At 49.9% G+C, this 27,886-nt stretch overlaps 1 protein-coding gene across 1 annotated transcript in view; it reads left to right on the forward strand.

The window, feature by feature from the left end:
• LOC128405989 (ensconsin-like) overlaps positions 1–26,478 on the forward strand; it is a 168,548-nt gene extending 142,070 nt beyond the window's left edge. Inside the window, exons 14-17 of the mRNA XM_053373042.1 lie at positions 5,963–5,965; positions 14,070–14,124; positions 24,414–24,549; positions 26,427–26,478. Of these exons, the coding sequence (XP_053229017.1) occupies positions 5,963–5,965; positions 14,070–14,124; positions 24,414–24,549; positions 26,427–26,478 (246 nt within the window). The remainder of the gene's footprint in view (positions 1–5,962; positions 5,966–14,069; positions 14,125–24,413; positions 24,550–26,426) is intronic.
• The last annotated feature ends 1,408 nt before the right edge of the window (positions 26,479–27,886 follow it).

Here is a 27,886-nt window from a genome sequence, read left to right on the forward strand (position 1 = left end):
GTACTGCTTCTTCTCGTAAGTTCCTGTATAACACAATCCTTAGGTAAGAATAGAAAAGTCCCCAAGGTATTGAAAACAACACAGCTGATGTAGACTGCTGGCATAAGCTGGTTGGTGCAGGCTGCTAACTTGGGCAGAACAAGGTTTCTGGATCTCTCCCTGAAGGGCTTCCTCCCTTCCTCGGCTGATACTAGATGTCACGGAGCCAGCTGCACGGCTCCTGAGTTGGATGAGGAGGAGCGAGAGGGGCTGCAGAAGAGGAAGCACTGGAAGGTGTGGGAGAGCAAGGGGAGGTGGAGGCTGGGCTGCCTGATGTTAGGGAGCCCCAGCACCACTCCACCAATCAGATTTTTATTTATTTATTTATTTTTTTAAATAAATGTTTATTACGGTTTTACAAAACAAAAGATTCATCATTTCAAAATGTATCCTTTCCATATAAAAAACAAATACAACAGAAAAACAAAAATATATAGCAGAAAAAAAAGAAAAATAGGAAAAAAGAAAAAAGAAAAACCCACTTTCTTAAATTTATAAAGATCGATGCCCCTCTGTCTTGACCTCCTCACATCCCCCTTTTTTGTGTTCCTCTTTATTCCAATCAAATTCAGCAAGTTCAAAACCTTATTTAAGCCATACTTAATTTTATATTCTTCTAGTTATTATGTCCCAATTTTTCATTATTTTAGTCCATACCTCATCTTATATACTATGACATAATAATGTTCTGTTCATAGCCCCCTATCCTTTTTAACATTCTTCTTTTCATTCACATTTAACCAAATCACACAAACCCTGTTACCTTCACTTCCCACATCATATTAACACTCAAAGATTTTACAGTATTTTTGTAAATAGTCCTTAAACTTTTTCCAATCCTGTTCAATCAAATCTTCTCCCTGATCACGGATTCTGCCAGTCATTTCAGCCATCTCCATGTAGTCGATCACTTGCGTCTGCCATTCCTCCACGGTGGGTAGATCTTGTGTCTTCCAGTACTTGGCAAGAAGTATTCTTGCTGCTGTTGTTGCATACATAAAAAATGTTCTATCTTTCTTTGGCACCCATTGGCCAACTATGCCCAAAAGAAAGGCCTCTGGTTTCTTAGGAAAGGTAAGTTTAAATACCTTCTTGAGTTCATTATATATCATTTCCCAGTAAGCCTTGACCCTTGGGCATGTCCACCAAAGGTGAAAGAATGTTCCCTCAGCTTCTTTACATTTCCAACACTTGTTGTCAGGCAGGTGATAAATTTTTGCAAGCTTAACTGGGGTCATGTACCACCTGTAAATCATTTTCATAATATTCTCCTTTAAGGCAATACATGCCGTAAACTTCATACCGGTGGTCCACAACTGCTCCCAGTCAGCAAACATAATGTCATGACCTATATCCTGCGCCCATTTAATCATTGCTGATTTAACCGTTTCATCCTGCGTATTCCATTTCAACAGCAAGTTATACATCTTTGACAAAATCTTAGTTTTTGGTTCTAACAGTTCTGTTTCCAATTTTGATTTCTCCACCTGGAAGCCAATTTTTTTGTCCAAATTATAGGCCTCTCTTATTTGATAATAATGAAGCCAATCTCGCACTTTGTCTTTTAATTTCTCAAAACTCTGCAGTTTCAATCTGTCACCTTCTTGTTCCAAAATTTCCCAATATTTTGGCCATTTGGCCTCCATATTGAGCTTTTTCTGAGACTTAGCTTCCATAGGTGACAACCACCTTGGGGTTTTGCTTTCCAGCAAATCTTTATATCTTGTCCAGACATTAAACAGAGATTTCCTGACAATATGGTTTTTAAATGCCTTATGAGCTTTAACCTTGTCGTACCACAGATATGCATGCCACCCAAAAACATTATTGAAACCTTCTAAGTCCAAAATGTCCGTGTTCTCAAGAAGCAGCCAGTCTTTTAACCAGCAGAATGCTGCTGATTCATAGTACAATTTAAGGTCTGGCAGGGCAAATCCACCTCTTTCTTTTACATCAGTTAAAATTTTAAACTTTATTCTGGGTTTCTTGCCCTGCCAGACAAATCTAGAAATATCTCTCTGCCACTTCTTGAAACAATCCATCTTGTCCAAAATTTGCAAAGATTGAAACAAAAATAACATTTTTGGCAAAACATTCATCTTTATAGCTGCGATTCGACCCAACAAGGAAAGCTTCAAATTAGACCAAATTTCTAAGTCTTTTTTAACTTCTGACCAACATTTCTCATAATTATCTTTAAATAAGTTCAAATTTTTCGCAGTCATATTAATCCCTAGGTATTTCACTTTCTTAACCACAATTAAACCTGTTTCATTCTGAAACCTGTCCTTTTCCATTGGAGTTAAATTCTTCTCTAATACTTTAGTTTTTGACTTACCGTATTTTTCGCTCTATAACACGCACCAGACCATAACACGCACGTAGTTTTTAGAGGAGGAAAACAAGAAAAAAAATATTCTAAACGAAATAGTGGATATATGATTTTTGTGGTTCATGCTGTGGCCACAGACATGTGATCTGACAGTGAGTTTGGAGTAGCCCAATGCAAAAATCCTGAGGATCCATGTGGATCCATGCTTTGTAACCAAGGAGGAGGGAAGGAAGGGGAACCATGGATCCTCTGCTCACGACTGTAGCAGATCCCCCCGCCACCCGCAGGCATTCGCTCCATAACACGCACAGACATTTCCCCTTACTTTCTAGGAGGAAAAAAGTGAGTGTTATGGTGCAAAAAATACGGTATTTAATCTAAATCCTGCCACATGACCAAATTCTTTAATCAATTCCAAAGCTCTTTTCATACTAGATTCCGGCTCCTGTAAAGTCAAAACCAAATCATCTGCAAAGGCTTTCAGTTTATATTGTTTGGCTCCGACCTGTATTCCTTTAATAGACCGGTCCCCTCTAATCATGTTCAGCAGCATCTCCAGGACCGAGATAAATAATAATGGAGAGATAGGGCAACCCTGACGTGTTCCTTTTTCTATCATAAAATCTTCAGTCACCACATTGTTTACAATCAATTTTGCTTTTTGTTCTGAATAAATTGCTCCTATACCATTTTCGAACCCCTGTCCCACTCCCATCCCTTTCAAATTTTTCTTCATAAAACTCCAAGAGATATTATCAAAGGCTTTCTCCGCATCAATAAAAACTAACACAGCTTTCGTATTGATATTCGTTTGCAACAACTCCAAGATGTCAATTATATTCCTTGTGTTATCAGATAAGTGTCTGCCTGGAAGAAAGCCTGCCTGGTCCTTGTGTATTACTTCCGCTAACACTTTTTAAAGTCTATTAGCTAAAATATCTGCAAAAATTTTGTAATCCACATTCAGAAGGGAGATGGGACGGTAGTTCTTTAGTTGTGTCTTTTCAGCTTCTGTCTTGGGTATCATTCATACATTCCATCTCATTCTTTCATACATTCCATTTCATTCATTCACTCATTCTGTTTCATTCATCCATTTGCTTCTTAAAAGAAAGCTCCACAACTTTGGCTTCCCCAAAAAAGCTCCACCACTTTGATCCACCCAACGACAATGGGTAGATCATGGCCAGCTTTTTTTATACTGGGAGTAGACCACAGTCTCTTGGGAGTTGGACGTGCCTGCAAGGTCCTGGGTTCAATTCCCAGTCGCATCTCTAGGGGGTGCTGGGAGGCAGCCCTGATTGAAGAGCCGCTGCCAGTCAGTGTGTAGACACTGCTGAGCTAGATAGGCCCAATGGTCTGACTTGGTAGAAGGCAGTTTCCTAGGTCCCTATATGAGCTTGCTCCCCGTGCTTCGGGCGAGTGTCTGCAAGCCTTGCGCGCCCGGCGGGAGGTCCCGACGGGCGCGCGAGGCTTGGGGCGGCAGCCTGTCACCCTAAGCACGGGGAGCCCTCCAGAGGGCTCCCCGTGCTTCGGGCGAGTGTCTGCAAGCCTTGCGCGCCCGGCGGGAGGTCCCGCCGAGCGCGCGAGGCTTGGGGCGGCAGCCTGTCACCCTAAGCACGGGGAGCCCTCCAGAGGGCTCCCCGTGCTTCGGGCGAGTGTCTGCAAGCCTTGCGCGCCCGGCGGGAGGTCCCGACGGGTGCGCGAGGCTTGGGGCGGCAGCCTGTCACCCGAAGCACGGGGAGCCCTCCAGAGGGCTCTCCGTGCTTCGGGCGAGTGTCTGCAAGCCTTGCGCGCCCAGCGGGAGGTCCCGACGGGTGTGCGAGGCTTGGGGCGGCAGCCTGTCACCCGAAGCATGGGGAGCCCTCCGGAGGGCTCTCCGTGCTTCGGGCGAGTGTCTGCAAGCCTTGCGCGCCCAGCGGGAGGTCCCGACGGGTGCGCGAGGCTTGGGGCGGCAGCCTGTCACCCGAAGCACGGGGAGCCCTCCGGAGGGCTCCCGTGCTTCGGGCGAGTGTTCGCAAGGCTTGGGGCGGCAGCCGCGGCTGGGGGGGGGGAATAAATTTTTTTTATTCATTCCCCCCCCAAAAAAAACGAGGTGTGTCCTATGGGCCGGTGCGCCCTATAGAACGAAAAATACGGTAGTTGTTTACTGCTTTGACATCTGATGGGAGGGCGTTCCACAGGGCGGGCGCCACTACCAAGAAGGCCCTCTGCCTGGTTCCCTGCAGCTTTGCTTCTCACAATGAGGGAACCGCCAGAAGGCCCTCTGCGCTGGACCTCAGCGTCCGGGCAGAACGATGGGGGTGGAGACGCTCCTTCAGGTATACTGGGCTGAGGCCGTTTAGGGCTTTAAAGGTCAACACCAGCACTTTGAATTGTGCTTGGAAATGTACTGGGAGCCAATGTAGGTCTTTCAAGACCGGTGTTATGTGGTCTCGGCGGCCGCCCCCAGTCACCAGTCTAGCTGCCGCATTCTGGATTAGTTGTAGTTTCCGAGTCACCTTCAAAGGTAGCCCCACGTAGAGCGCATTGCAGTAGTCCAAGCGGGAGATAACTAGAGCATGCACTACTCTGGCGAGACAGTCCGCGGGCAGGTAGGGTCTCAGCCTGCGTACCAGGTGGAGTTGGTAGACAGCTGCCCTGGATACAGAATTGACCTGCGCCTCCATGGACAGCTGTGAGTCCAAAATGACTCCCAGGCTGCGCACCTGGTCCTTCAGGGGCACAGTTACCCTATTCAGGACCAGGAAGTCCTCCACACCAGCCCGCCCCCTGTCCCCCCAAAACAGTACTTCCATATTGTCAGGATTCAACTTCAATCCATTAGCCGCCATCCATCCTCCGACCGCCTCCAGGCACTCACACAGGACCTTCACCGCCTTCACTGGTTCTGATTTGAAAGAGAGGTAGAGCTGGGTATCATCTGCATATTGATGGACATCCAGTCCAAACTCCCTGATGATCTTTCCCAGCGGCTTCATATAGATGTTAAAAAGCATGGGGGAGAGGATGGAACCCTGAGGCACCCCACAAGTGAGGGTCCGGGGGTCTGAACACTCATCCCCCACCACCACTTTCTGAACACGGCCCAGGAGGAAGGAGCGAAACCACTGTATAACAGTGTCCCCAGCTCCCAACCCCTCTAGACGGTCCAGAAGGATGTTATGGTCGATTGTATCAAAGGCCGCTGAGAGATCCAGCAGAACTAGGAAACAACTCTCACCTTTGTCCCTAGCTCGCCGGAGATCATCAACCAGCGCGACCAAGGCAGTTTCAGTCCCATGATGAGGCCTGAATCCCGATTGGAAGGGATCCAAATGATCCGCATCCTCCAGGCGTGCCTGGAGTTGTTCAGCAACCACGCGCTCAATCACCTTGCCTAAGAATGGAAGATTTGAGACTGGGCGATAGTTGGCCATACTGGCCGGGTCTAAAGATGGTTTTTTAAGAAGTGGTTTAATGACCGCCTCTTTCAGCGGATCTGGGAATGTTCCCTCACAGAGGGTAGCATTCACCACCCCGCAGAGCCCATCACCCAGTCCTTCCCGGCTTGCTTTTATTAGCCAGGATGGGCAAGGATCAAGGAGACAGGTGGTTGGTTTCACGCGTCCAAGCAGCCTGTGCACATCCTCGGGGATAACAGATTGAAACTGATTGAAACTGATTCCATGCAACTTGACCAGACAGGGCTCTAGCACTCTCCCGCCCCAGCCCTGTTCCCACGGTGGTGTCTAGCTTCTTCCGAATATGAGTGATTTTATCTGCAAAAAACTTTGCAAAATCGTTGCAGGAGATCTTGGGGTCTTTACAAGGCCCCGGTGGTAAAGGTGGTTCCGTTAAATTGCGGACAACCTGAAAGAGTCTCCTGCTGCTGTTTTCTGCAGATGCAATAGAGGCGGTGAAGAAGGTCTTCTTCGCCGTCACGATCGCCACTTGGTAGGCTCGACATTGAGCTCTAACCTGTGTCCGGTCAGATTCGGAGTGAGTTTTCTGCCACCGACGCTCTAGCCGTCTCAGCGATTGTTTCATCACCCTCAGCTCCGAAGAAAACCACGGGGCTGTCCGGGCTCCATGCAGTCAGAGAGGGCGCTTCGGAACCAGACAGTCGATAGCCCTGGTTAACTCCGCATTCCAGCGGGCCACCAGGGAATCAGCTGAAAGGCCATCAACATGGGATAAAGCATCCCCTACCACTCTCTGGAAACCATTTGGCTCCATTAAGTGGCGGGGGCGGACCATCCGAATTGGTCCCACCTCCTTGCAGAGGGGAAGGGTCACAGAGAAGTCCAGTTGCACCAGGAAGTGATCTGACCGTGGCACTTCTTTTGTTTCACTTTTACTTATCTTGTCAGATCACCCACGTCACTAGAGGTGAACACCAGGTCTAATGCATGTCCATGACTGAGTTGGGCCAAACTTATTCAGGGACAGCCCCATGGAGGCTATGCTTTCCCGAGCGGCCCCTTGTAAGTTCGTGTCGGCATGGATGTTAAAATCCCCTAGGACAACCAGACTAGGTGTCTCCAGGAGAACATCCGCCACGACCTGAAGCAGCTCGGACAGGGAATCCTTGGTGCAGCGGGGAGGTCGGTACACCAAAAGGAATCCTGTACTGCCCCTATTGCCCAACTTCCAGAACATGCACTCAGAAAACTGAGTCTTCCCAGTAGGACGCCTGATGCAAACTAATGACTTCCTAAAAATCACTGCAACCCCCCCTCCCCGCCCACATGACCTGGGTTGCTGTGCGTAAGAGAAACCTGGTGGGCAAGCGGCAGCAAGGACAGGCCCATCTGCTTCCTCCAGCCAGGTCTCTGTCACACATGCCAGGTCAAATCCTCCATCCACAATCAGGTCGTGGATGGCACTGGTTTTATTCATCATTGACCTGGCATTACACAGCAACACCTTCAGGTCATGTGGGTTTCCCCTGTTGATTCCAGTTTCCATGCGGTCAAAGCCAGACCCGGAGGCAGGGATAGTCTTCAAACAACGACTAAACCTGCGTCCTCGGTAATGACATGGTCTGGTCTTAGCGTAACTCCTCCTCCTGCCCATGATCACCGAGATCGGATGTCCCAGTGCTTCCCCCCCTGTGGAACTTGTCCCAGCCATCGTCTTGGCTGGGGCCCCACTCCCAGGCAGCCCTAATCCCGCCCCTTAAAAACAAAACACAAACTATACAGAACCAATAAAACAACAAAAAACAAAAACAGGACAATTATACTAAAATTAATCCCCAACCAAATATCCATACCACCCACCCACCCCAACAAAGAAAAAAAGAAAAAAAAGAAATAAAAATTTAAATTGCCACCGCCTGCTTGAGGACATTTTAAAACACATTAACCACTTGGAACAGGGAAGCAATGGCAGAACACTTCCCACACTTCCCCAAAAGTTTGTTCCAAATAAGGGCCTGGGCCCATGCCCCCTGGGCCAGTTGGAAAAGGCCCTGGAAGGGAGCAGGCCCTGCAGTCTTCACCTCAGCCGATGGTCCGAGGCCTCACTGCAGCAGGAGTCCCTTTATAGCTGGAAGAGAGGGCCTGGGCCACGCCCCCTGGGCCAGTTGGAAAAGGCCCTGGAAGGGAGCAGGCCCTGCAGTCCTCCCCACAGCCGATGGTCCGAGGCTTCACCGCAGCAGGAGTCCCTTTATAGCTGGGAGAGAGGGCCTGGGCAACGCCCCCTGGGCCAGTTGGAAAAGTCCCTGGAAGGGAGCAGGCCCTGGAGTCCTCCCCACAGCCGATAATAAATGTTGATAATTTTCTGTTTAAGTGACATTATAGTCCAAAGGCTATTCATGTGTGCTAAAACTCAGTCTTAAGTTTTTTCTTTTAAAGAAAATCGTTTAACCACATCAGTTAACCAACATGGATACATATAAATAATAATAATAAAAATAAATTTTTATTTATATCCCGCCCTGATCCTGTACTCCACCGGGAGCCAGTGCAGCTGGTATAGCACCGGGTGAATGTGATCTCGCAGCGAGGACCCCGTAAGGAGTCTTGTCGCGGCATTCTGCACCTGCTGGAGTTTCTGGGTCAGTCTCAAGGGCAGCCCCACGTAGAGCGAGTTACAATAATCCAGTCTGGAGGTGACCATTGCGTGGATCACAGTGGCTAGGTCAGGGCGAGAGAGGTAAGGAGCCAACTGCTTAGCTTGGCGGAAATGAAAAAATGCCGCCATTGTTATAGCTGCAATCTGCGCCTCCATGGAAAGGGAGGTGTTGAAGATTACACCCAAGCTCTTAACGGACGGTGCTGGCACTAATTGCGCCCCTGCAAGAGATGGGTCCCTTCCCAGCCAAAGGACCTCTGTCTTTGAAGGATTTAACTTCAACCGGCTCCCACGTAACCATCCAGCCACAGCTTCCAAACATCTGATCAGTGTGTCCGGGGCCGAGTCAGGATGGCCATCCATCAACAGATAGAGTTGGGTGTCATCAGCATACTGATGGCAGCCCAACCCAAAACTCCGGACAAGCTGGGCGAGGGGGCGCATAAAGATGTTGAAAAGCATCAGGGAGAGTATCGCACCCTGAGGCACTCCACACACCAAGGAGTGGTGCGATGACAGTTCCCCTCCAAGCACCACCCTCTGTCCCCGACCAGAGAGAAACGAGCGCAGCCACTGAAGGACTGTGCCCTGGATCCCCACGTCGGCAAGGTGGTGGTCCAGGAGTTCGTGATCGACCATGTCGAAGGCTGCTGACAGGTCTAGAAGAATCAGCAGCCCCGACCCGCCTCGATCCAGCTGCCTGCGGAGATCATCTGTTAGGGCCACCAGAGCCGTCTAGGTCCCATGACCGGCGCGGAAGCCGGATTGGAATGGATCCAGAGCTGATGTTTCATCCAGAAAGCCACCAAGCTGTTCAGCAACCGCTCTCTCAATCACCTTACCCAGGAACGGAAGGTTCGAAACCAGGTGGTAATTGGATAGATCTAAAGGATCTAATGATGTTTTCTTTAAGAGCGGACGCACCATTGCCTCCTTCAATTCCCCTGGGAATGTCCCGGTGCCAAGGGAGAAATTGATAATATCCCCTATGGGGGTCTGCACCTCGTCTGGACACGCTCTAATCAGCCAGGACGGGCACGCATCAAGAGGACAGGTGGTGGGCTTTCCAGCTCGGAGGAGTCTGTCCACATCGGCTGGGGATATCCGGTCAAAGTGGTCCAATATTGGACCCGAGGACAGTCAAGGGACCTCCAGTTCCGTTATTGTATCCAAACTGGCAGGGAGGTCACGGTCACGGTGGAGCAACAGGACCTTCTCCGCAAAAAAGCTCGCAAATGCCTCACAGCTGTGTATCAAATTATTATTTAAATTTGGCTGTCCCTCCAGGGATGTTAAAGACCTAATTATACTAAATAATTGCGCCGGGCGAGAGCTAGCGGATGCAATGGAGGCCGAGAAGTAAGACTTCTTAGCGGCCTTCACTGCCATCTCGTAGGTTTTCATAAAAACCCTGTAAGATGTTCTTGAGGCTCCGTTGCGGGCACCCTGCCATACTCGCTCTAGCCGTCTGAGGTTCCGCTTCATTTTCCGGAGCTCCTCAGTAAACCAGGGAGCCCGGTTTCTGCGGGGTCGCAGAGGGCGCTTAGGTGCGATCTCATTGATGGCTGCCAGGAGCTGGGTATTCCAGCCCTCAACAAGCTCAGTCAATGAGTCACCAGGGGGAGCAAGGTCCCACAAGGCTTGATGGAATCTATCAGGGTCCATCAGCCTCTGCAGGCAAGTCCAAATCGGCTCGCCACCTAAGCAGGGTGGGGTGGAAAGTCAATCCTGGCTTTCAGAGCGTAGTGATCAGACCATGGCACCTTCATCGAAGGAGACATGATCACATCTATACCTACGCCAAAGATCAAATCCAGCATGTGGCCTGCTTGATGTGTGGGGCCCGAAACAAACTGGGAGAGCCCTAGTGTCGCCATGGAAGACACCAGGTCCAGAGCCTGTGAGGAGGGAGTGGCATCAGCATGGATGTTAAAGTCCCCCAATACCAATAGGTTAGGAAACTCCAAGGCCCAGCCGGCCACTGCCTCCAACAGGCCTGACAGGGTGGCTGCTGGTGCACTACGTGGCCGGTACACCAGCCAGACAGCCAAGCTCTCCTCACATTCAATGCTGGGGATCGATTGCGATGGTAGAGCCCTGAAAGAACAATCTTCCCGGATTAATAATGCCACCCCTCTATCCCCCCCCAGGCCCACAGTCCGCGACTGGAGGAGGACAGAGAAACCCGGGGGCGCCATCTCTCGTAAGTTAACTGTTTCCCCTTCGCGCACCCAGGTCTCCATCACACAAGCCAGGTCGACCCCCTGCGAGGTAAAGAAATCTTGCAGGGTGACGGTTTTGTTGCCTATAGATCTGGCATTGCACAGCACCAGTGACGGAGGTGAGTAATCCTTGCTCACCCTCCCTTCGTCCCTCGGGATGGGGCGCAGATTGGAAGGGGTACGAGCATATACGTATCTTGATCCCCTTCGCCTATGACATCTGCCCCCACCGCCATACCTCCCTCGCCCCTCCACAGTAGCAATCTCAAGCCTCATACTAGCCTCTATTGATGGCAATTGATGTTATTCTTTCCCAGCCTAGTTGTTCTGCTTATAGTATCAACAACTCGATAACTCTAATTAGTCGAGTAGAACAAGCCACATAAACATCAGCTACCTCTCTGATTATATGAAACTATTATATTCTTTGTCAGCCTACTATTATAGTATTAGACAAGCCAATTAATTAAATTAAAAAATAAACCCCAAAACATTCCACAGCTAAACAGAACTACCATATAACATACATAAAGGAAGAAAAAACACCTAAATAACAGGAGAACAACAATCAAGCATCTAACAGTAAGCAAGTGTCAGGGGCTCAGGAGCAGAAGCACAGGGGAGAGAGCAAATAGAGAGCGAAGGAGAGGAATCCGAGGGGAGCGTAGGGGAGTATGACAGTGACCCGAGAGATTCCATGAGCTTCTCCAGCGAAGGAAGGAACAGAGGAAGAGGTGGAGTAAGGCTAGAGTCTTAAACTGGTGTCAGGGGGGAGGAGATTCAGACGGAGCTTCGGCGGTCTAAAGTCAGAGACGTAGCGTTGCACGCTGCGCGTGTGGAAGTGAAACTGAACTTCAATAAAGACTTTTATACTAAAGAACGAAGCAGCGTTGGTCTTCTGTGAGCTGGGACCTCGGGCAGCGCTGACAGCAAGCAAAAACTTAAATATTATCATGAAACAATGGACAAATATTATCATGAAACAAAGGACTAAAACAAATGGCAAAGGAAGGGGGGAGGGGGGAAAAGGGGGGGAAATGGTTCTTGTAGCAGACGAAGTTCTTGTAGCAACACAAAGTTCTTGTAGCATCACGCGCCAGCTCGAGTCTGCTCGAATGATCTCTGAATCTGCCAACCTGAACAACCAGGCGACATCGGGGCATGGGCAGAGGAAGGCGGGGCAGGCTCAGTAAATGCCTGTTCGATGTCAATGCCATGCCTGATGGTCTCAGGGGGCCCTCCTCTTGCTGTTGCGCTAGCATTTGTAGTGGCAGAGAAAGTGTTCCTCTTGGCATCAGGAGTCCTCTGGTTTCCCCCACAGCTGGTGTTCTCAGGGCCACAGGATGATACCTCTCCTCTGCTACAACCAGCTGCCAGCCCTGTGGCTTAAGAGTCTCTGGCGTCTTGAGGGTGGAACCCCCCCCCCCTCTGGCTTCCCTAGGTGCCTTTCAATTGAGTCATCTGCAGAGTAATATATCTTGACCCAGGCTCCATGCCGAGCACTCAACCAGTCTGTCTCAGTCCAGGAGCACCGCTGGCATGCAGGACAGCCGGACCCACAGCTGGGAGCACAGAGCAGGCACACAGCACAGTTGGACCCACAAGCCAGGAGGGCAGAGGCAAGCGCAAACGGAACACTCCTGCAACACAGCTTCACCTCCCTTAGTTCATTTAAAATGCAGAGTCAAAGCCTGAGTCAGAGTCAGTTCGGAAAAAGTTCAGAAGATTAATTAAATTGTTTAGAGTTACGAGTCCTTGAAATAGGCTGGGCGGCGGCTGTTCAGCTGTTCGACTTCGTTAGATCTAATTTACAGCGCCAACTTCACAGGTTCTCTGATATAAAACCCCAGGTTGCCAAACTTTTGATAAGAAGAGGGTTAAAAGATTAAAAAGTTGAAAAGTTAAAAAAGTTAAAAGGAGTAGGAGCCCCCAACATCTAATTGAGGAGCTCTAACAGGTGCGTCTTACCCCAGCGCCATCTTGATTAAACTTGTTATATGCTATTGTCAGGGAACTGCCATCGGAGGAGCAGGAGGTGAAAGGGCTCACAGAGGCTGAGAGAGAGTATTCAGCTGAGGAGGGAACCAGCAGGGGGAGAGGTGGAGCTCCAAGGGAAAGTGAGTCGGAGGGAGGGCTCAGAGACACTTCCAGCGAAAACAGTGGGGAGGTTTCAGGACCTCCCATAGGGACACCCACTCCTCGCCGGAAACTGTCACGCCGAGAGTCCAGAAGACGCGTTTCCGTTAAGGAGCTTTTATGCTGGAAGAAGTTCCGTAAACGCCCACTGTCCGATTCTACGAGCAACTGATGGAGCCATGCTTAAGGAGCTCCGTCACAGACAGAGGTTTATGGACTTAGCCAAACTCTGAGGGACTAGGATTTTACGCACAAGCAGCTCACCATCCCATCACAGCAATCGGACAGTCCCTGAAAGCAGCTTGTGCAGAGAGGCATCATGAGCAACCCAGCCGGAGCCGGGGGAGCAGGAGGAGCTGGAGAGGGTCCAAGCCTGGAAGAAAGGTACCGGGTGTTGGAGGTCCAGCTAGCGCTGCAAACGGCGAGGCTAGAGGAAAGGAGGGCGCAGGATGCAGAAAAGGCAAAAGGTGCTACACTAGCAAGAAAGATGCCAGGATTGGTGCAGAAGTTTGGGGGGGACCCCAGGAACTATCAAGCCTTTAGGACAGAGATGCAGTATGCTCTCGAGCTGCAGTTTGACGACTTTCCCGACGAGGCATCGCGAGTGGCGTTTGTGGTGGGCCATCTCGAAGGGGGGGCGAGAGACTGGGTTAGACCCCTGATGGCAGGGAATAGTGAAATGCTGAAGGACACGAGGAAGTTTTTCCGCGCCATGGATTTGATGTTTTCCAGCGAGATTGAACAGGGACTGGTGCGCAGACAATTGATGGCTTGTAAACAGGGGAGCCGATCGGTTCGGGAGTACTGGACTGAGTTTACAATGCTGATACATAAATTGGGGTGGGATCTATCGGCGGAACCCATTCAAATGCTTTTTGAAGAGGGGCTTTCTTCGGCGGTGAAAGTCGAACTTTCCCGGGCGCCCAGGGCGGAGTCTATGGACCAGCTGACCAAATCAGCGCTGACCATTGGAGCGCGCCAGGAGGCAAGAGCCTTGGAGAAGCGGGAAGGGAAAGGAGAGCGTTGGAGGGATTTCCGCATTCCAGAGATTCCGGAGCCAAATTTCCCGCCAGGAGAGCCGATGGAAATTGGAACAGCGCGCGAGCGCGCAGTTTCAAATCCCAGTGAAGGGAGGAAGAAGGAGGGGAAGAGCACCAAGAAATGTTATCTCTGCCAGCAGCCAGGTCACTTTGCCAGAGTCTGCCCGCAAAGAAAGGAATGGCAAGGGATGGCGGGAGCTGTTGGGGGGAAGGAGGAGGGAGTCCAGGAGCCAGTAAAAGCCAACGCCTGGCTGCCAACGTCAGGGCACAGCAGCCAGGCCAAGGAGCAGTAAAAGTGCCCACTCCGGAACCTCCAAGACCAGCCCTAGTAATAGAGGTGTTGCTAGAGCTGGCAAACGGATACCCACTAAAGACAAAGGCGCTGTTGGACTCAGGCAGCTCCTGTAATTTTATGAGTAAGGAGTTTGCAGCTGAACACCAGATACAGATACTCCCTTTAAGCAACCCCCTGCAGGTGACCACGATCGATGGGAGGGAGCTGTTGGGAGGAGAAGTTAGCCTACAGACCGTCCCAATGGTTATGAGGGTGGCCAGGCACACCGAAAGGATAGCGTTCAATGTGGCCACCCTGGGAGGGGCTCCCGTTATTTTGGGAATGAGCTGGCTAGCGTTGCATGATCCGCTAGTGGGCTGGCATCAGAGAGTGGTCTCCTTTGGGTCAGCACATTGCCTGGAACACTGCAGAGAGGGAAAGGTGCCGGAAGGGGCAAAAGCCTTTCTAGCAGGGACGGAAGTGGCGGACAAAGGGAAGGTGCCCAAACAATACGCTGACCTGAGCAAGGTCTTCAGCGAAAGGGAAGCAGATAAACTACCACTGCATAGAGCCTTTGACTGCCAAATTAACCTGGTCCCTGGAGCCCAGCTCCCCGTGGGCAAGCTGTACGCCATGTCAGACAGGGAAATGCAGGAGTTAAGGGAGTTTATTGATAAAAACCTGAAGAGAGGTTTCATCAGAGAGTCCAGAGCGGTGGGGGGCAGCCCAGTGTTTTTTGTGGACAACAAAAACACGGATAAACCGAGACTTGTAGTGGACTTTAGAGCCCTAAATGCAGTGTCAGAACCAGTGGCTTTCCCCATGCCCAGAATTGATGACATTTTGACCAGGGTGAGGAAGGGAAAGATATTCACTAAACTGGACCTGAGGGGGGCATACAACCTGATACGGATAAGGAAGGGGGATGAATGGAAAACCACCATGTTCACCCCTTTGGGGGCTTTTGAATATCTCGTTATGCCATTCGGATTACAAGGAGGCTCAGCATGTTTTCAATCGTTCATGAACCACGTCCTGGGACCTCTGCTCTACAAGAATTGCGTGGCCTTCCTCGATGACGTGTTGATATATTCAGAGAATGAGGAGCAGCATGTAAAGGATGTCAGGGAAGTGCTGAGCCAACTGCAAGCAAACCAGCTGTGGGTGAAATTGGAGAAGTGTCAGTTTCACACCAAGGAGGTGGAATTCCTGGGGTACCGCTTATCAGACAAGGGATTAGCCATGGATCCAGGCAAGGTCCAGGCGGTGCTGGAATGGAAGACACCGAAAACGAAAAAGGATATGCAAAGGTTCTTAGGGTTTGGGAACTTTTACCGTAAGTTCATCAAGAACTTTGCCCACTTAACGGCTCCCATCACGGACTGTCTCAGCAGCAAGAAGAAATTCATTTGGACGGCGGAGGCGGAGCAAGCATTTGAGGAATTGAAAAGGGCATTCGCTTCGGAAGAACAGCTCCTGCATGTGGATTTACAAAAACCAATGAGAGTGGAAACTGATGCCTCAGACCGGGCGGTGGGGGCGGTGCTGCTTCAGCCGGGGAAGAATAAGTCGGAGTGGAGACCGTGTGCCTTCTTTTCGCGTAAGCTGAACAAATCCGAGAGGAACTACACCGTATATGACCGAGAACTACTCGCCATTCACGAAGCGTTCCGGAGATGGAGACATTTACTAATTGGCGCACAGCATAAGGTGCAAGTGTGTACGGACCACAAGAATTTGGAGTATTGGAGAACGGCACGAGTGCTCAACCAATGACAAGTGAGGTGGGCCCAGGAGTTCTCCAAATTCCATTTTGAAATTTGCTATGTGCCAGGTCCAGAAAACATCAGAGCGGACGGTCTCTCACGCAAACCTGAATATTTGGAGGGGGAGGGAGCGCCTGAAGAGAGACATATCATCCCAGAGGACCGCTGGGTGTGTGGGGCGGCCTGGGTGGGGCAAAGGGAACTGGTAGAGGGAACGGTAAATGATGAATACGCCCAGAATAAGCTCAGAGGTTTAAGGAGAGAGGGAGAAGACCCCGGAGGTTTTGAAGAAAGAAACGGGGCATTGTATTACAAAGGGGCACTATATATACCCAAAGGGGAATTGAGGGGGAGAGTACTCAAACAGCTGCACGACAACCCCACAGCGGGGCATTTTGGGCAACACAAGACCATGTGGTTGGTGACCAGGGAGTTTTGGTGGCCCAAGGTGAGGGAGGATGTACGGGAGTATGTAAGAGGGTGTGACCAATGCCAGAGAGCCAAAGGAGAAAGGCGGGCGCCAGCGGGGTTATTAGAACCGTTACCCACACCAGAACGACCGTGGGAGGCGGTATCGATAGATTTTATGACTGATCTTCCCAAATCCCAGGGGAAAACCGCCATACTAGTCGTAGTAGACCTGTTAACTAAGATGGGTCACTTTGTAGCTTGCTCACATGCAGTCACGGCGGAAGAGACAGCGAAATTGTTTGTAGAACATATTTTTAGGCTGCATGGTGCCCCCTTGAGGGTGGTCTCCGACAGAGGGAAACAGTTCACGTCCAGGTTCTGGAGGAAACTTATGAGCTTGTTGCACATAGAGGTCAACTTTTCGACTGCCAGGCACCCTGAAACCAATGGGCAGGCGGAGAGAGCAAACGGTATCCTCCAACAATACCTGAGGTGTTATGTTAATGACAGAGAGAACGATTGGGTCGAAAAGTTGGCGCTAGCGGAATTTGCCTACAATAATGCGGAGAATGTGTCCACCGGGATGAGCCCCTTTTTGGCTAATTATGGGTGCCACCCCAGGGCGTTTCCAGGGGGAGGAGGGGAGAGATGGAGTGTCCCGGCCGCCGAACATTTTGTAGAAGAAATGGAAGCGATCCATCGTCAACTCCAACTCAACTTAGAAAGGGCCAAAGAAGAATATAAGAGGCAGGCAGACAAGAGCAGAAGGGAAGGTGAAACCATTAGGGTGGGGAGTCAGGTCTGGCTGTCAACCCAAGGGTTGCCGTTCAAGGGGGGTTGCAAGAAATTGAGACCCAAAAGATTGGGACCATTTGAGGTCATCCAACAGGTCAACCCAGTGGCTTTCAGACTCCGGTTACCGAACCACATGAAACTGCACCCAGTATTCCACAGGTCATTACTGTCACCATATAGGGGGGAAGGTGAAGGGGTATCCACACGGGGGCCAGTCTTAGAAGAAAGGGAAAGCAGCAACCATGTGGTGGAGATCATCGACTCCAGGTGGAAGGGTAATCAGGTGGAGTATTTGGTCGCGTGGGAAGGGGAACCGGAGTCGGAAAACACCTGGGTGACGGCAGAGGAGGTCAGTGACGAGATCTTGATCGAAACGTTCCACCAAAGGTTCCCCAGGAAACCTCAGCCAGTAGCGAGGTTCCGGAGGGAGTACTTTGGCACCACCGACGATGAGGAGGAACTGGAAGGATTCAGGGAATCGGAGTTGGAAGAAGGAACAGACTCTGATGCGGAGGAGTACTTGGAAACCGGAAACAGCAACCGGTGGAGGGAAGTGTTCGAAACTTCGGAAGATGAGGGAGGTTCTTTCAGGGGTTTTGTTCCCTCGCCTCCCGCAGAGGAGGGGAGGGAAGGGGGTGAAGGGGGCCCTGGAGGGGAGGTGGATGTCAGGGAACTGCCATCGGAGGAGCAGGAGGTGAAAGGGCTCACAGAGGCTGAGAGAGAGTATTCAGCTGAGGAGGGAACCAGCAGGGGGAGAGGTGGAGTTCCAAGGGAAAGTGAGTCGGAGGGAGGGCTCAGAGACACTTCCAGCGAAAATAGTGGGGAGGTTTCAGGACCTCCCATAGGGACACCTACTCCTCGCCGGAAACTGTCACGCCGAGAGTCCAGAAGACGCGTTTCCGTTAAGGAGCTTTTATGGTGGAAGAAGTTCCGTAAACGCCCACTGTCCGATTCTACGAGCGACTGATGGAGCCATGCTTAAGGAGCTCCGTCACAGACAGAGGTTTGTGGACTTAGCCAAACTCTGAGGGACTAGGATTTTACGCACAAGCAGCTCACCATCCCATCACAGCTATCATGTTATTGTTTTAGTGAAATTAATTGTTTAAATTGTTATGAAGGAAATGATTATTTTTATCCTTCCAATCTAGTACAGCAGAAAAGTTGTCCAAATAGAAGCAGTTAACTTATTAAACCACACAATAATTTCATAATTATCTTTCAATGTATTTCTAATAGTTTAACCACATCAGTTAACAAACATGGATCCATATGCTACCATGTTATTGTTTTAGTGAAATAAATGGTTTAAATTGTTACAAAGGAAATTGTCAGGGAACTGCCATCAGCTCAGAGGCGAGAGGTGGAAGGGCAGTTGGGTTACAGGGAGCCTCCAAAGATTGTGAGAAGCAGCACTTCCTCTGTGGAGGAGGGAAGCCACGCCTCCAGTGGGGAAGGGGTGCAGGGCTCAGAGTATGCAAGGGAGAGACACAGCACTGAGCCTGAAATAAGCGGGGGGGAGGCAGGTCCCCCTCTGCCCACGCCCTCTCTGAGCAGTCGGTTTACGCGCAGAGAGGGGAGGCGTAGGATGGGGGTCAAGAGACTATTCTGCTGGGGAAAGTTTAAGGACCGCCCACTCCCAGATTCTGCTAGTGACTGAGCAAAACATGGAATTGAGATGTTCTGCACTGTGAATGTTTTTGCATCGATAATAAAGACTTTGAAAAGACCAGTGGGGGTCTTGCCTGTTCGCTCTCGAGCAACCACACTGGCACACATAACAGAAATGATTATTTTTCTCCTTCCAATCAAGTACAGTGGACGCTCGGGTTCTGAACGTGATCCATGCAGGATGCACATTTGCAACCCGCAGTGTTTGCAACCCGCAGCGGCGCATCTGTGCACGCGCGGGTTGCGATTCGGTGCTTATGCGCAAAGCGCAATTTAGCGTTTTTGCGCATGCGCAACCGCTGAAACCCGGAAGTAACCCGTTCTGGTACTTCCGGATTTTGGAGGGTCCGTAACCCAAAAAAACGCAACCTGAAGCGTCTTGAACCTGAGGTATGACTGTACAGCAGAAAACTTGTCCAAACAGAAACCGTTAACTTATTAAACCTCACCATCATTTCATCATTATCTGTCAATGTATTTCTAAGAGTAGAACCAAATCAGTCATTTTGATAGAACTGTAAAAATTTATTCCTCCAAAAAGGAAACCTTCCTCTGGTTGTCAATATGAAGAGGATGCCAGCAAGGTTGAACCTTTCTGTTAAAAAATGATTTAAATTACGGTAAGTCTTACTGCTGCTGCACCGTGAGTGTGGGGGAAGGCCGCTCCCTCCTCAGGCTATTTCCATCTGGCCTAGGGGGCGGGGCCCAGGCTCACCTTCGCCACGGCTTTAAGAGGCCTCATTGAGGCATTGGGACATCGCTGCTGCTGCACCGTGAGTGTGGGGGAAGGCCGCTCCCTCCTCAGGCTAATCCCATCTGGCCTAGGGGCGGGGCCCAGGCTCACCTCTGTGACAGCTTTAAGGACACTGGTGCTGCTGCAGCAAATGTTAAAGATGTTTTTATATATTTTAAGATGTTTTAAAGGTGTTTTTATTGTTTAATCTGTTGTACCACCGTGAATGGTGGTTTTTATCTATGTATTTTTGTTTTGTTCCGTTCTGTTTTGGTTTGGGGTTGGATATTAAGTGGGGTGGGATTGGTTTTGTTTGGGTATAATTGCTTTTGGTTGTTTTGTTTTTCTATTCTGTAAATGGAGGCAAGTATGAGGCTTGGGATTGCTACCATGGAGGGGCGAGGGAGGTATGGCGGTGGGGGCAGATGTTATAGGCGAAGGGGATCGAGATACAGATATGCTCGTACCCCTTCCAATCTGCGCCCCATCCCGAGGGACGAGGGTAGGGTGAGCAAGGATTACTCACCTCCGTCACTGGTGTTGTGCAATGCCAGGTCTATAGGCAACAAAACCGCCACCCTGCGAGATTTCTTTACCTCGCAGGGGGTCGATCTGGCTTGTGTGACGGAGACCTGGGTGCGCGAAGGGGAAACTGTTACCTTACGAGAGATGGCGCCCCCGGGTTTCTCCGTCCTCCACCAGTCACGGACTGTGGGCCGGGGGGGAGGGGTGGCATTATTAATCCGGGAAGATTGTTCTTTCAGGGCTCTACCATCGCCACTGATCCCCGGCATTGAATGTGTTGGCCTAGTGTGGGGCTCTGAGGTGAGCTTGGCTGTCTGGCTGGTGTACCGGCCACCTAGCGCACCAGCAGCCACCCTGTCAGGCCTGCTGGAGGCGGTGGCTGGCTGGGCCTTGGAGTTCCCTAACCTATTGGTATTGGGGGACTTCAACATCCATGCTGATGCCACTCCCTCCTCACAGGCTCTGGACCTGGTGTCTTCCATGGCAACACTAGGGCTCTCCCAGTTTGTTTCGGGCCCCACACATCAAGCAGGCCACACGCTGGATTTGATCTTTGGCGCCGGTATAGATGTGATCATGTCTCCTTTGATGAAAGTGCCATGGTCTGATCACTACGCTCTAAAAGCCAGGATTGACTTTCCACCCCCACCCTGCTTAGGTGGCGAGCCGATTTGGGCTCGCCCGCAGAGGCTGATGGACCCTGATAGATTCCGTCAGGCCTTGCGGGACCTTGCTCCTCCTGGCGACTCATTGACTGAGCTTGTTGAGGGCTGGAATACCCACCTCCTGGCAGCCATCGATGAGATCGCACCTAAGCGCCCTCTGCGACCCCACAGAAACCGGGCTCCCTGGTTTACCGAGGAGCTTCGGAAAATGAAGCGGGATCTCAGACGGCTAGAGCGAGTATGGCGGGGTGCTCGTGACGGAGCCTCAAGAACATCTTATAGGGTTTTTATGAAAACCTATGAGATGGCAGTGAAGGCCGCTAAGAAGTCTTACTTCTCGGCCTCCATTGCATCCGCTAGCTCTCGCCCGGCGCAATTATTTAGTATAATTAGGTCTTTAACGTCCCTTGAAGGACAGCCAAATTTAAATAACAATCTGACACACAGCTGTGAGGCATTTGCGAGCTTTTTTGCGGAGAAGGTCCTGTTGCTCCACCATGACCTTCCTGCCAATTTGGACACAATAAATGAACTGGAGGCCCCTCGACTGTCCTCGGGTCCAGTATTGGACCACTTTGACCGGATATCTCCAGCCGATATGGACAGACTCCTCCAAGCTGGAAAGCCCACCACCTGTCCTCTTGACCCGTGCCCGTCATGGCTGATTAGAGCGTGTCCAGATGAGGTGCGGGCCCCCCTGGGGGATATCATCAATTTGTCCCTTGGCACCGGGATATTCCCAGGGGAACTGAAGGAGGCAGTGGTGCGTCCGCTCTTAAAGAAAACATCATTAGATCCCTTAGATCTGTCCAATTACCGCCCGGTTTCGAATCTCCCATTCCTGGGTAAGGTGATTGAGAGAGCGGTTGCTGAACAGCTTGGTAGGTTTCTGGATGAAACATCGGCTCTCGATCCATTCCAGTCTGGCTTCCGCGCTGGTCATGGGACCGAGACGGCTCTGGTCGCCCTAACAGATGATCTCCGCAGGCAGCTGGATCGAGGCGGGTCGGGGCTGCTGATTCTTCTAGACCTGTCAGCAGCCTTCGACATGGTCGATCACGAACTCCTAGACCACCGCCTTGCCGACGTGGGGATCCAGGGCACAGTCCTCCAATGGCTGCACTCGTTTCTCTCTGGTCGGGGACAGAGGGTGGCGCTTGGGGGGGAATTGTCATCGCGCCACTCCTTGGTGTGTGGAGTGCCTCAGGGTGCGATTCTCTCCCCGATGCTTTTTAACATCTTTATGCGCCCCCTCGCCCAGCTTGTTCGGAGTTTTGGGCTGGGTTGCCATCAGTATGCCGATGACACCCAACTCTATCTGTTGATGGATGGCCATCCTGACTCGGCCCCAGACACACTGACCAGATGCCTGGAGGCTGTGGCTGGATGGTTACGTGGGAGCCGGTTGAAGTTAAATCCTTCGAAGACAGAGGTCCTCTGGCTGGGACGGGATGATATGGGATTGAGGGGGCAACTCCCATCTCTTGCGGGGGTGCAGTTAGTGCCAGCACCGTCCGTTAAGAGTTTGGGTGTAATCTTCGATACCTCCCTCTCTATGGAGGCGCAGATTACAGCTATAACAAAGGCGGCATTTTTTCATCTCCGCCAAGCTAAGCAGTTGGCCCCTTATCTCTCTCGCCCTGACCTAGCCACTGTGATCCATGCGACGGTCACCTCCAGACTGGATTATTGTAACTCGCTCTACGTGGGGCTGCCCTTGAGACTGACCCAGAAACTCCAGCGGGTGCAGAATGCCGCGGCGAGACTCCTTATGGGGTCTTCGCTGCGAGACCACATTCATCCGGTGCTATATCAGCTGCACTGGCTCCCGGTGGAGTACAGGATCAGGTTTAAGGTGCTGGTTTTAACCTTTAAAGCCCTATACGGCCTAGGACCCTCGTACCTACGGGACCGCCTCTCCTGGTATGCCCCACAAAGAAACCTACGGTCTGCAAATAAAAACATCCTGAAGGTCCCAGGCCTCAGAGAGGTTAGGCTGGCCTCAACTAGAGCCAGGGCCTTCTCGGCTGCGGCTCCAATCTGGTGGAACGCTCTGTCAGAAGAGACTAGGGCCCTGCGGGACCTGACATCTTTCCGCAGGGCCTGCAAGACAGAGTTGTTCCACCAGGCCTTTGGCCAGGGCGCAGCCTGACTCCCTCCTCTGGCAACCTGCACAGAGTTTTGCTTAATGGTTGCCATTAACTTGATTTTAATTAATTTTTATAATGAAATATTTTTAGAATGTTGGTTTATTTGATTGTTTGATTATTTGATTGTTGTTAGCTGCCCTGAGCCCGGCTTCGGCTGGGGAGGGCGGGATATAAATAAAATTTATTATTATTATTATTATTATTATTACTGACTAGTGATTTAAATCGGGATTTAAATTGATTGGATTTCAATCAAATCCACCCTGGTCTTTATAACTTGATAAGGCTTGAAGTGGAGGTCTTCTACCTCCATTGCATGTACCGTTCCACAGAGCTATGGGAACTCCTACATCAACTCGAGGGGTTGTGCTAATTGGCCTCTTGTTCTTTACTGAATTGAAGGTGAGGATCACCTTACTCTACCTTCAGGATCTCCTCCTCCTTCTTTTTCTCCTCCTTCTTTTTATTTTTCTCCCCCTCCTCCCCCCCTCCTCTCTTTGGCGATCCCTTGTAGCCAAGTCAGATTGTCTTCCATAAACACAGTTTTAACAGTGAGTCTGCTAGTGACTTTGCAGGCCAATTCTATATCCACACGTCCTTCCACAGTGGGGACATTGGTTTCCGGGCGGAAGTCGATACTGGTGAGGCTTCCTTCCTCTTCGCCCGTTTCTCCCTTGCGTCCTGAGTTCGAGTGTCTCCAAAGTCCAGGACACCTTTGGTCAAGGCTGTTCTCCCATTGGAGCGCTCACCGGCCAGTGTTTCCCAGTTGTCGGTGTTATACTACGTTTTTTCAGCTTTGCTTTGAAATCTTTCAACCTCTTTTGTGGACCACCAGCACGATGCTTTCCATTCTTAAATTCGGAATAGAGGAGTTGCTTTGGAAGATGATACGCAACACGACTGGTCAAAAGTTGAGGTTGAAGAATCATTGCTTCAACACTGGCAATCTTTGCTTCTTCCAGTACGCTGGCATTAGTTCGCCTGCATTCCCGAGTGATGTGTAAAAATTTCCAGAGACACCTTTGATCAGGGGTGCCCAAACTTTTTTCAAATAGGGTCAGATTTGATGAAGTGAACATGCATGAGGACCAACCAAGGTTGCTGAGCTTTTTTTAGGATTGAAGTTACAATTTTACCCCGAAGTTGTTGAGCTTTTTTTAGGATTTTACCCCATGACATATATACTGCCACTGGTCCACCAAAACTTTGGTCATGCCTGCCTCTGATGGAGACTTTGGAGGAGTTGGCGATGGCGTTGATAAGTGGTCCATGTTTCACAAGCATACAGTAAGGTTGGTAGTAAAATAGCTTTGTAAACGAGCATTTTGGTTTCCCTCCAAATGTATTGACCCTGAATTTCTGGCACTACTGGGGGTCCGATCTCATGGGAGGCACAAACAAACACATATATAATGTTTTTATTGGTTTCTGCACTTGTTTTCCAAACATAACATCCCATCTGATACAAAATAGCTAACTTTTGGCTTTCACTGCCTAGGCAGGAAACAGGACTTAATACAGGGAACACTTTTCAGAGGATGAGGCAGTTGCGCCGACAACTGGCTCCATTCATTCCGACCCCTTCTTTTTCCAGATGCAAGTAGCAAAACCGCTCCGGCGACCACAACAGCTGAAGACGCAGCGAGGATCTTGGCTGAGAAGCACCATCTTGCGAGGGAGCAGAGGGAGTACGAAGACCAGGAGAGAGCTCAAAGAGAAGAGGAGGAAAGGTACTGTATTTTTAAATATTTATAATAATTTTTATTGGTTTTTCCAAATATTTTCCATTGAAACATCCATCTATTATACAACATATAAAACCATTTGGCTATTTCAGCCTAAGACTTCCCTCCTCCTCGACTAATGGTTTTCCAAATTAATCTCTAATATATATATATTTATAATTATAATTTTATTGGTTTTTCAAAATATTCCATCATAACAACTTTCCTATAAATTAAATATAGAAACGTTTGGCTGATAAGCCTAGAACTTCCCTCCTTGACTAATGACCGCTCCCCGCTTAAAACGGGGGGCACCCTTTGCGTGGACGCGTGCAGCCCTAGATCTGGAGCGGCCCCATCAGCATAGGCTTGGCTTTGCCTTCCCTCAGGTGGGATACCTGGAGGTCTCCGCCTACCTCAGTCAGTTGTCCAATCCCACCTGGGGGAAGCGTTGCCAAGGAGACCAGGCCAGGTAGGGGAGGGATTACCTGCTCACACAATAGAGGGAGGATCTTACCTGGGAATCCTCACTTGGCTCCAGAGCTTCTCCCACCCTACCCACCCTCAGTTAATGTCTTATTTTGCAGGTTAACTTTTCTTCACAGGTTTTGCAGGTTAACTTTTCTTCACAGGTATGCGGGTGCTGCTACGTCAAGGTCGCTGTTAAAGGGCCGGAAAGGAATTTCCCTGCATTGGCAGGTTTCGCCTTTCCCATAGCAAAACGTCACAACTTTTTATAGCCTGACCCCCTCCTCTGGCAATCTGCACAGAATGTGGCTTAATGGTTGCCATAAATTTGATTTTAATTAATTTTATAATGAATGTTTTTAGAATGTTGGATTATTTTGATTGTTGTTAGCCGCCCTGAGCCCAGCTTCGGCTGGGGAGGGCAGGATATAAATAAAAATTTATTATTATTATTATTATTATTATTATTATTATTATTATTATCGCTGCTTGAACATATGTTCTCCAGAGCTGGCCCACCCCCCCCCACACTGGATAACCCTGATGCTCCCTAGGTCCCCGGCTGGGGACTGGGGAGGGAGAACGCCCAATGCCTGAGCCAAGGTCTACCCACATTTGAAATTTAATAAAGTTGTGGCCAATTTAATCCCATAGCACGATGTCTTGAGTCGTTATTCCACATGACGGGGGGGACCGCTCGGGATCTGGGGACTCCGCCTGTCCACGCAATGGTTTTCCAATTCAATCTCTGGTATGCATTTTGTTCTTATTAATATTACTGTTAAATCATAATCTTAAAAAACAATTTGTGAATTGCATTAAGTAATAAATGATAATTTAACCTACAAAGCTTCTTGTAACCCTACTAGTGATGTCAATTGTTTACAGTTGTCTTTTAAATACAACATAAATTTATTCCAGTCTTTCAAGAAATTCTGGTCCTGCCAGTTCCGAATTTTCCCAGTCAATTTCGCCAATTCAGCATAGTCCATTAATTTCATCTGCCTCTCTTCTTTCGTTGGGATCTCTTCTTGCTTTCATCGTTAGGCTAGTAATATTCTTGCTGTGGTTGTAGCATCTAAAAACAATGTTTTATCTTGTCTAGGTATGAAAGGTATTGTATTTTTCCCTGTATAAGACTATATTCCCCTCCCCAAGCTTAAAATGGGGGGGTTGTCCTATACATGGAATGTTGCCATTATTTCTTTATTTTGGGCTCAAAAAAGAGGGGTCATCTTATACATGGGGGCGTCTTATACATGGGGAAATGTGGTAAACCAATAAGAGGCAGTCATTCAATCCATCCGTAATATTAGCTATTCTGCTTTCATATTGCCATTCCGTTGCTGTTAAGTTGTGAATAGCGTGTCTAAAAACGTAAATGCCTCTGGTCATCTGTGCTTTTGGTGACTAAGGTGGGCTGCTTTGGAAAGTCAGAAGGACACCCAGTGCCGGATTTACGTATAAGCTCAACAAGCTCTAGTTTAGGGCTCCACTCTCTTGGGGGCCCCCAAAAAAATTTAAAAGGGGAAAAAGCCACTGGATGTACATTTCCAAAATAGAAGATAAAAAACAAATAAAATAAAACTGACCTACAGCAACAGTGTTTTGTGTTGTGTAGGCTCCTATTTGTTATGTGCAAATGGCTTTAGAGACCTATTAGGTCCCTAAATTACCATATAGTAGGAGTCAGCAAACTTTTTCAGCCGGGGGCCGGTCCACTGTCCCTCAGACCTTGTGGGGGGCCAGACTATATTTTCCAATGGATCTTAATTTTCATTTTAGGTTTCTTAAGTGCATGCCAAGCTCCATTTTAAAATCTATACACCAGTCAAGTGTGTTGGGACCTCTTACTGCAATAATCCCCAATGGTGGATGTAATACGTATGGGGTTGCTCGTGCGTAAGCTGCCGCCTCTCCAGGCTAAATTGCCTTGTTAAACCTTTCTGACTGGACAGCCCTTCTCTCCGTGGCTGCCTCAGTCGCTGGCAGAATCCGTCAGTGGGCGTTTCTTAAACCTCTTCCAACATAAAAGTTGTTTGACGCCCAGTCTCCTCCTACTCTCACTGCGCGGAAGTCTTCTGCGCAGAGAGGGCGTGGGTAGCGGAGGACCTGTGCTCTCCCCGCTGGTGTCCAGTGAAGAGTCCTGGAGCCCTCTCGCCGATTCCCCCCTCTGCCCCCCTTTATCCCTGGTGTTGCGCTGATTTGCTTCCCCCTCTACTGAGCTGCCTCTCTCCCTGCTGGGCCCTTCTCCAGCATCATCTGAGAGCCTTCTCTTCGCCTCTAGCTCCGATGTCAGTTCCCTGACATCCACCTCCCCCCCAGGACCCCCTCCACCCCCGGCCCGACCTGTAGAACCAACTTCGTCCCTTTCTTCGTCCGACGAGGCAGGGAACCCCCGGAAGGAGCTGTCGCCATCCTCAGAGGATTCGAAACCCGCTTCCCACCCGCTCTGATTCCTGCCCGTGGGGTGGGCCTCCCAGTCTGATTCTTCTTCCTCCGAAACCTCTCCTCCCTCCCCCTCGGAGGCAGAAAACCCCTCAAAATCCTCTTCATCGTCTGTGGTTCCAAATTGCTCCTCCCAAAATCTTGCTAGGGGTTTGGGTTTGTCCAGGAACAGGCGGTGGAATTCCTCCACCAGATACCTGTCATCGATCGCTTCCGTGGGAACCCACGTGTTTTCCGACCCGGGTTCTCCCTCCCAAGCTACCAAGTACTCCACCTGGCGTCCTCGCCACCTTGAGTCCAGTATTTCCGTGGCCAAGTGGTGGTGTTCCCTTTCTTCTACCTGCGGGTGTGTGGTGACTTCTCCCTCTCGCCCCGGGAATCCCCACCCCTCCCTGTGCGGTGAGAGTAGGGATCTGTGGAACACCGG

This window comes from Podarcis raffonei, chromosome W, assembly GCF_027172205.1.
Source record: "Podarcis raffonei isolate rPodRaf1 chromosome W, rPodRaf1.pri, whole genome shotgun sequence".
Taxonomy (NCBI): Eukaryota; Metazoa; Chordata; class Lepidosauria; order Squamata; family Lacertidae; genus Podarcis; species Podarcis raffonei.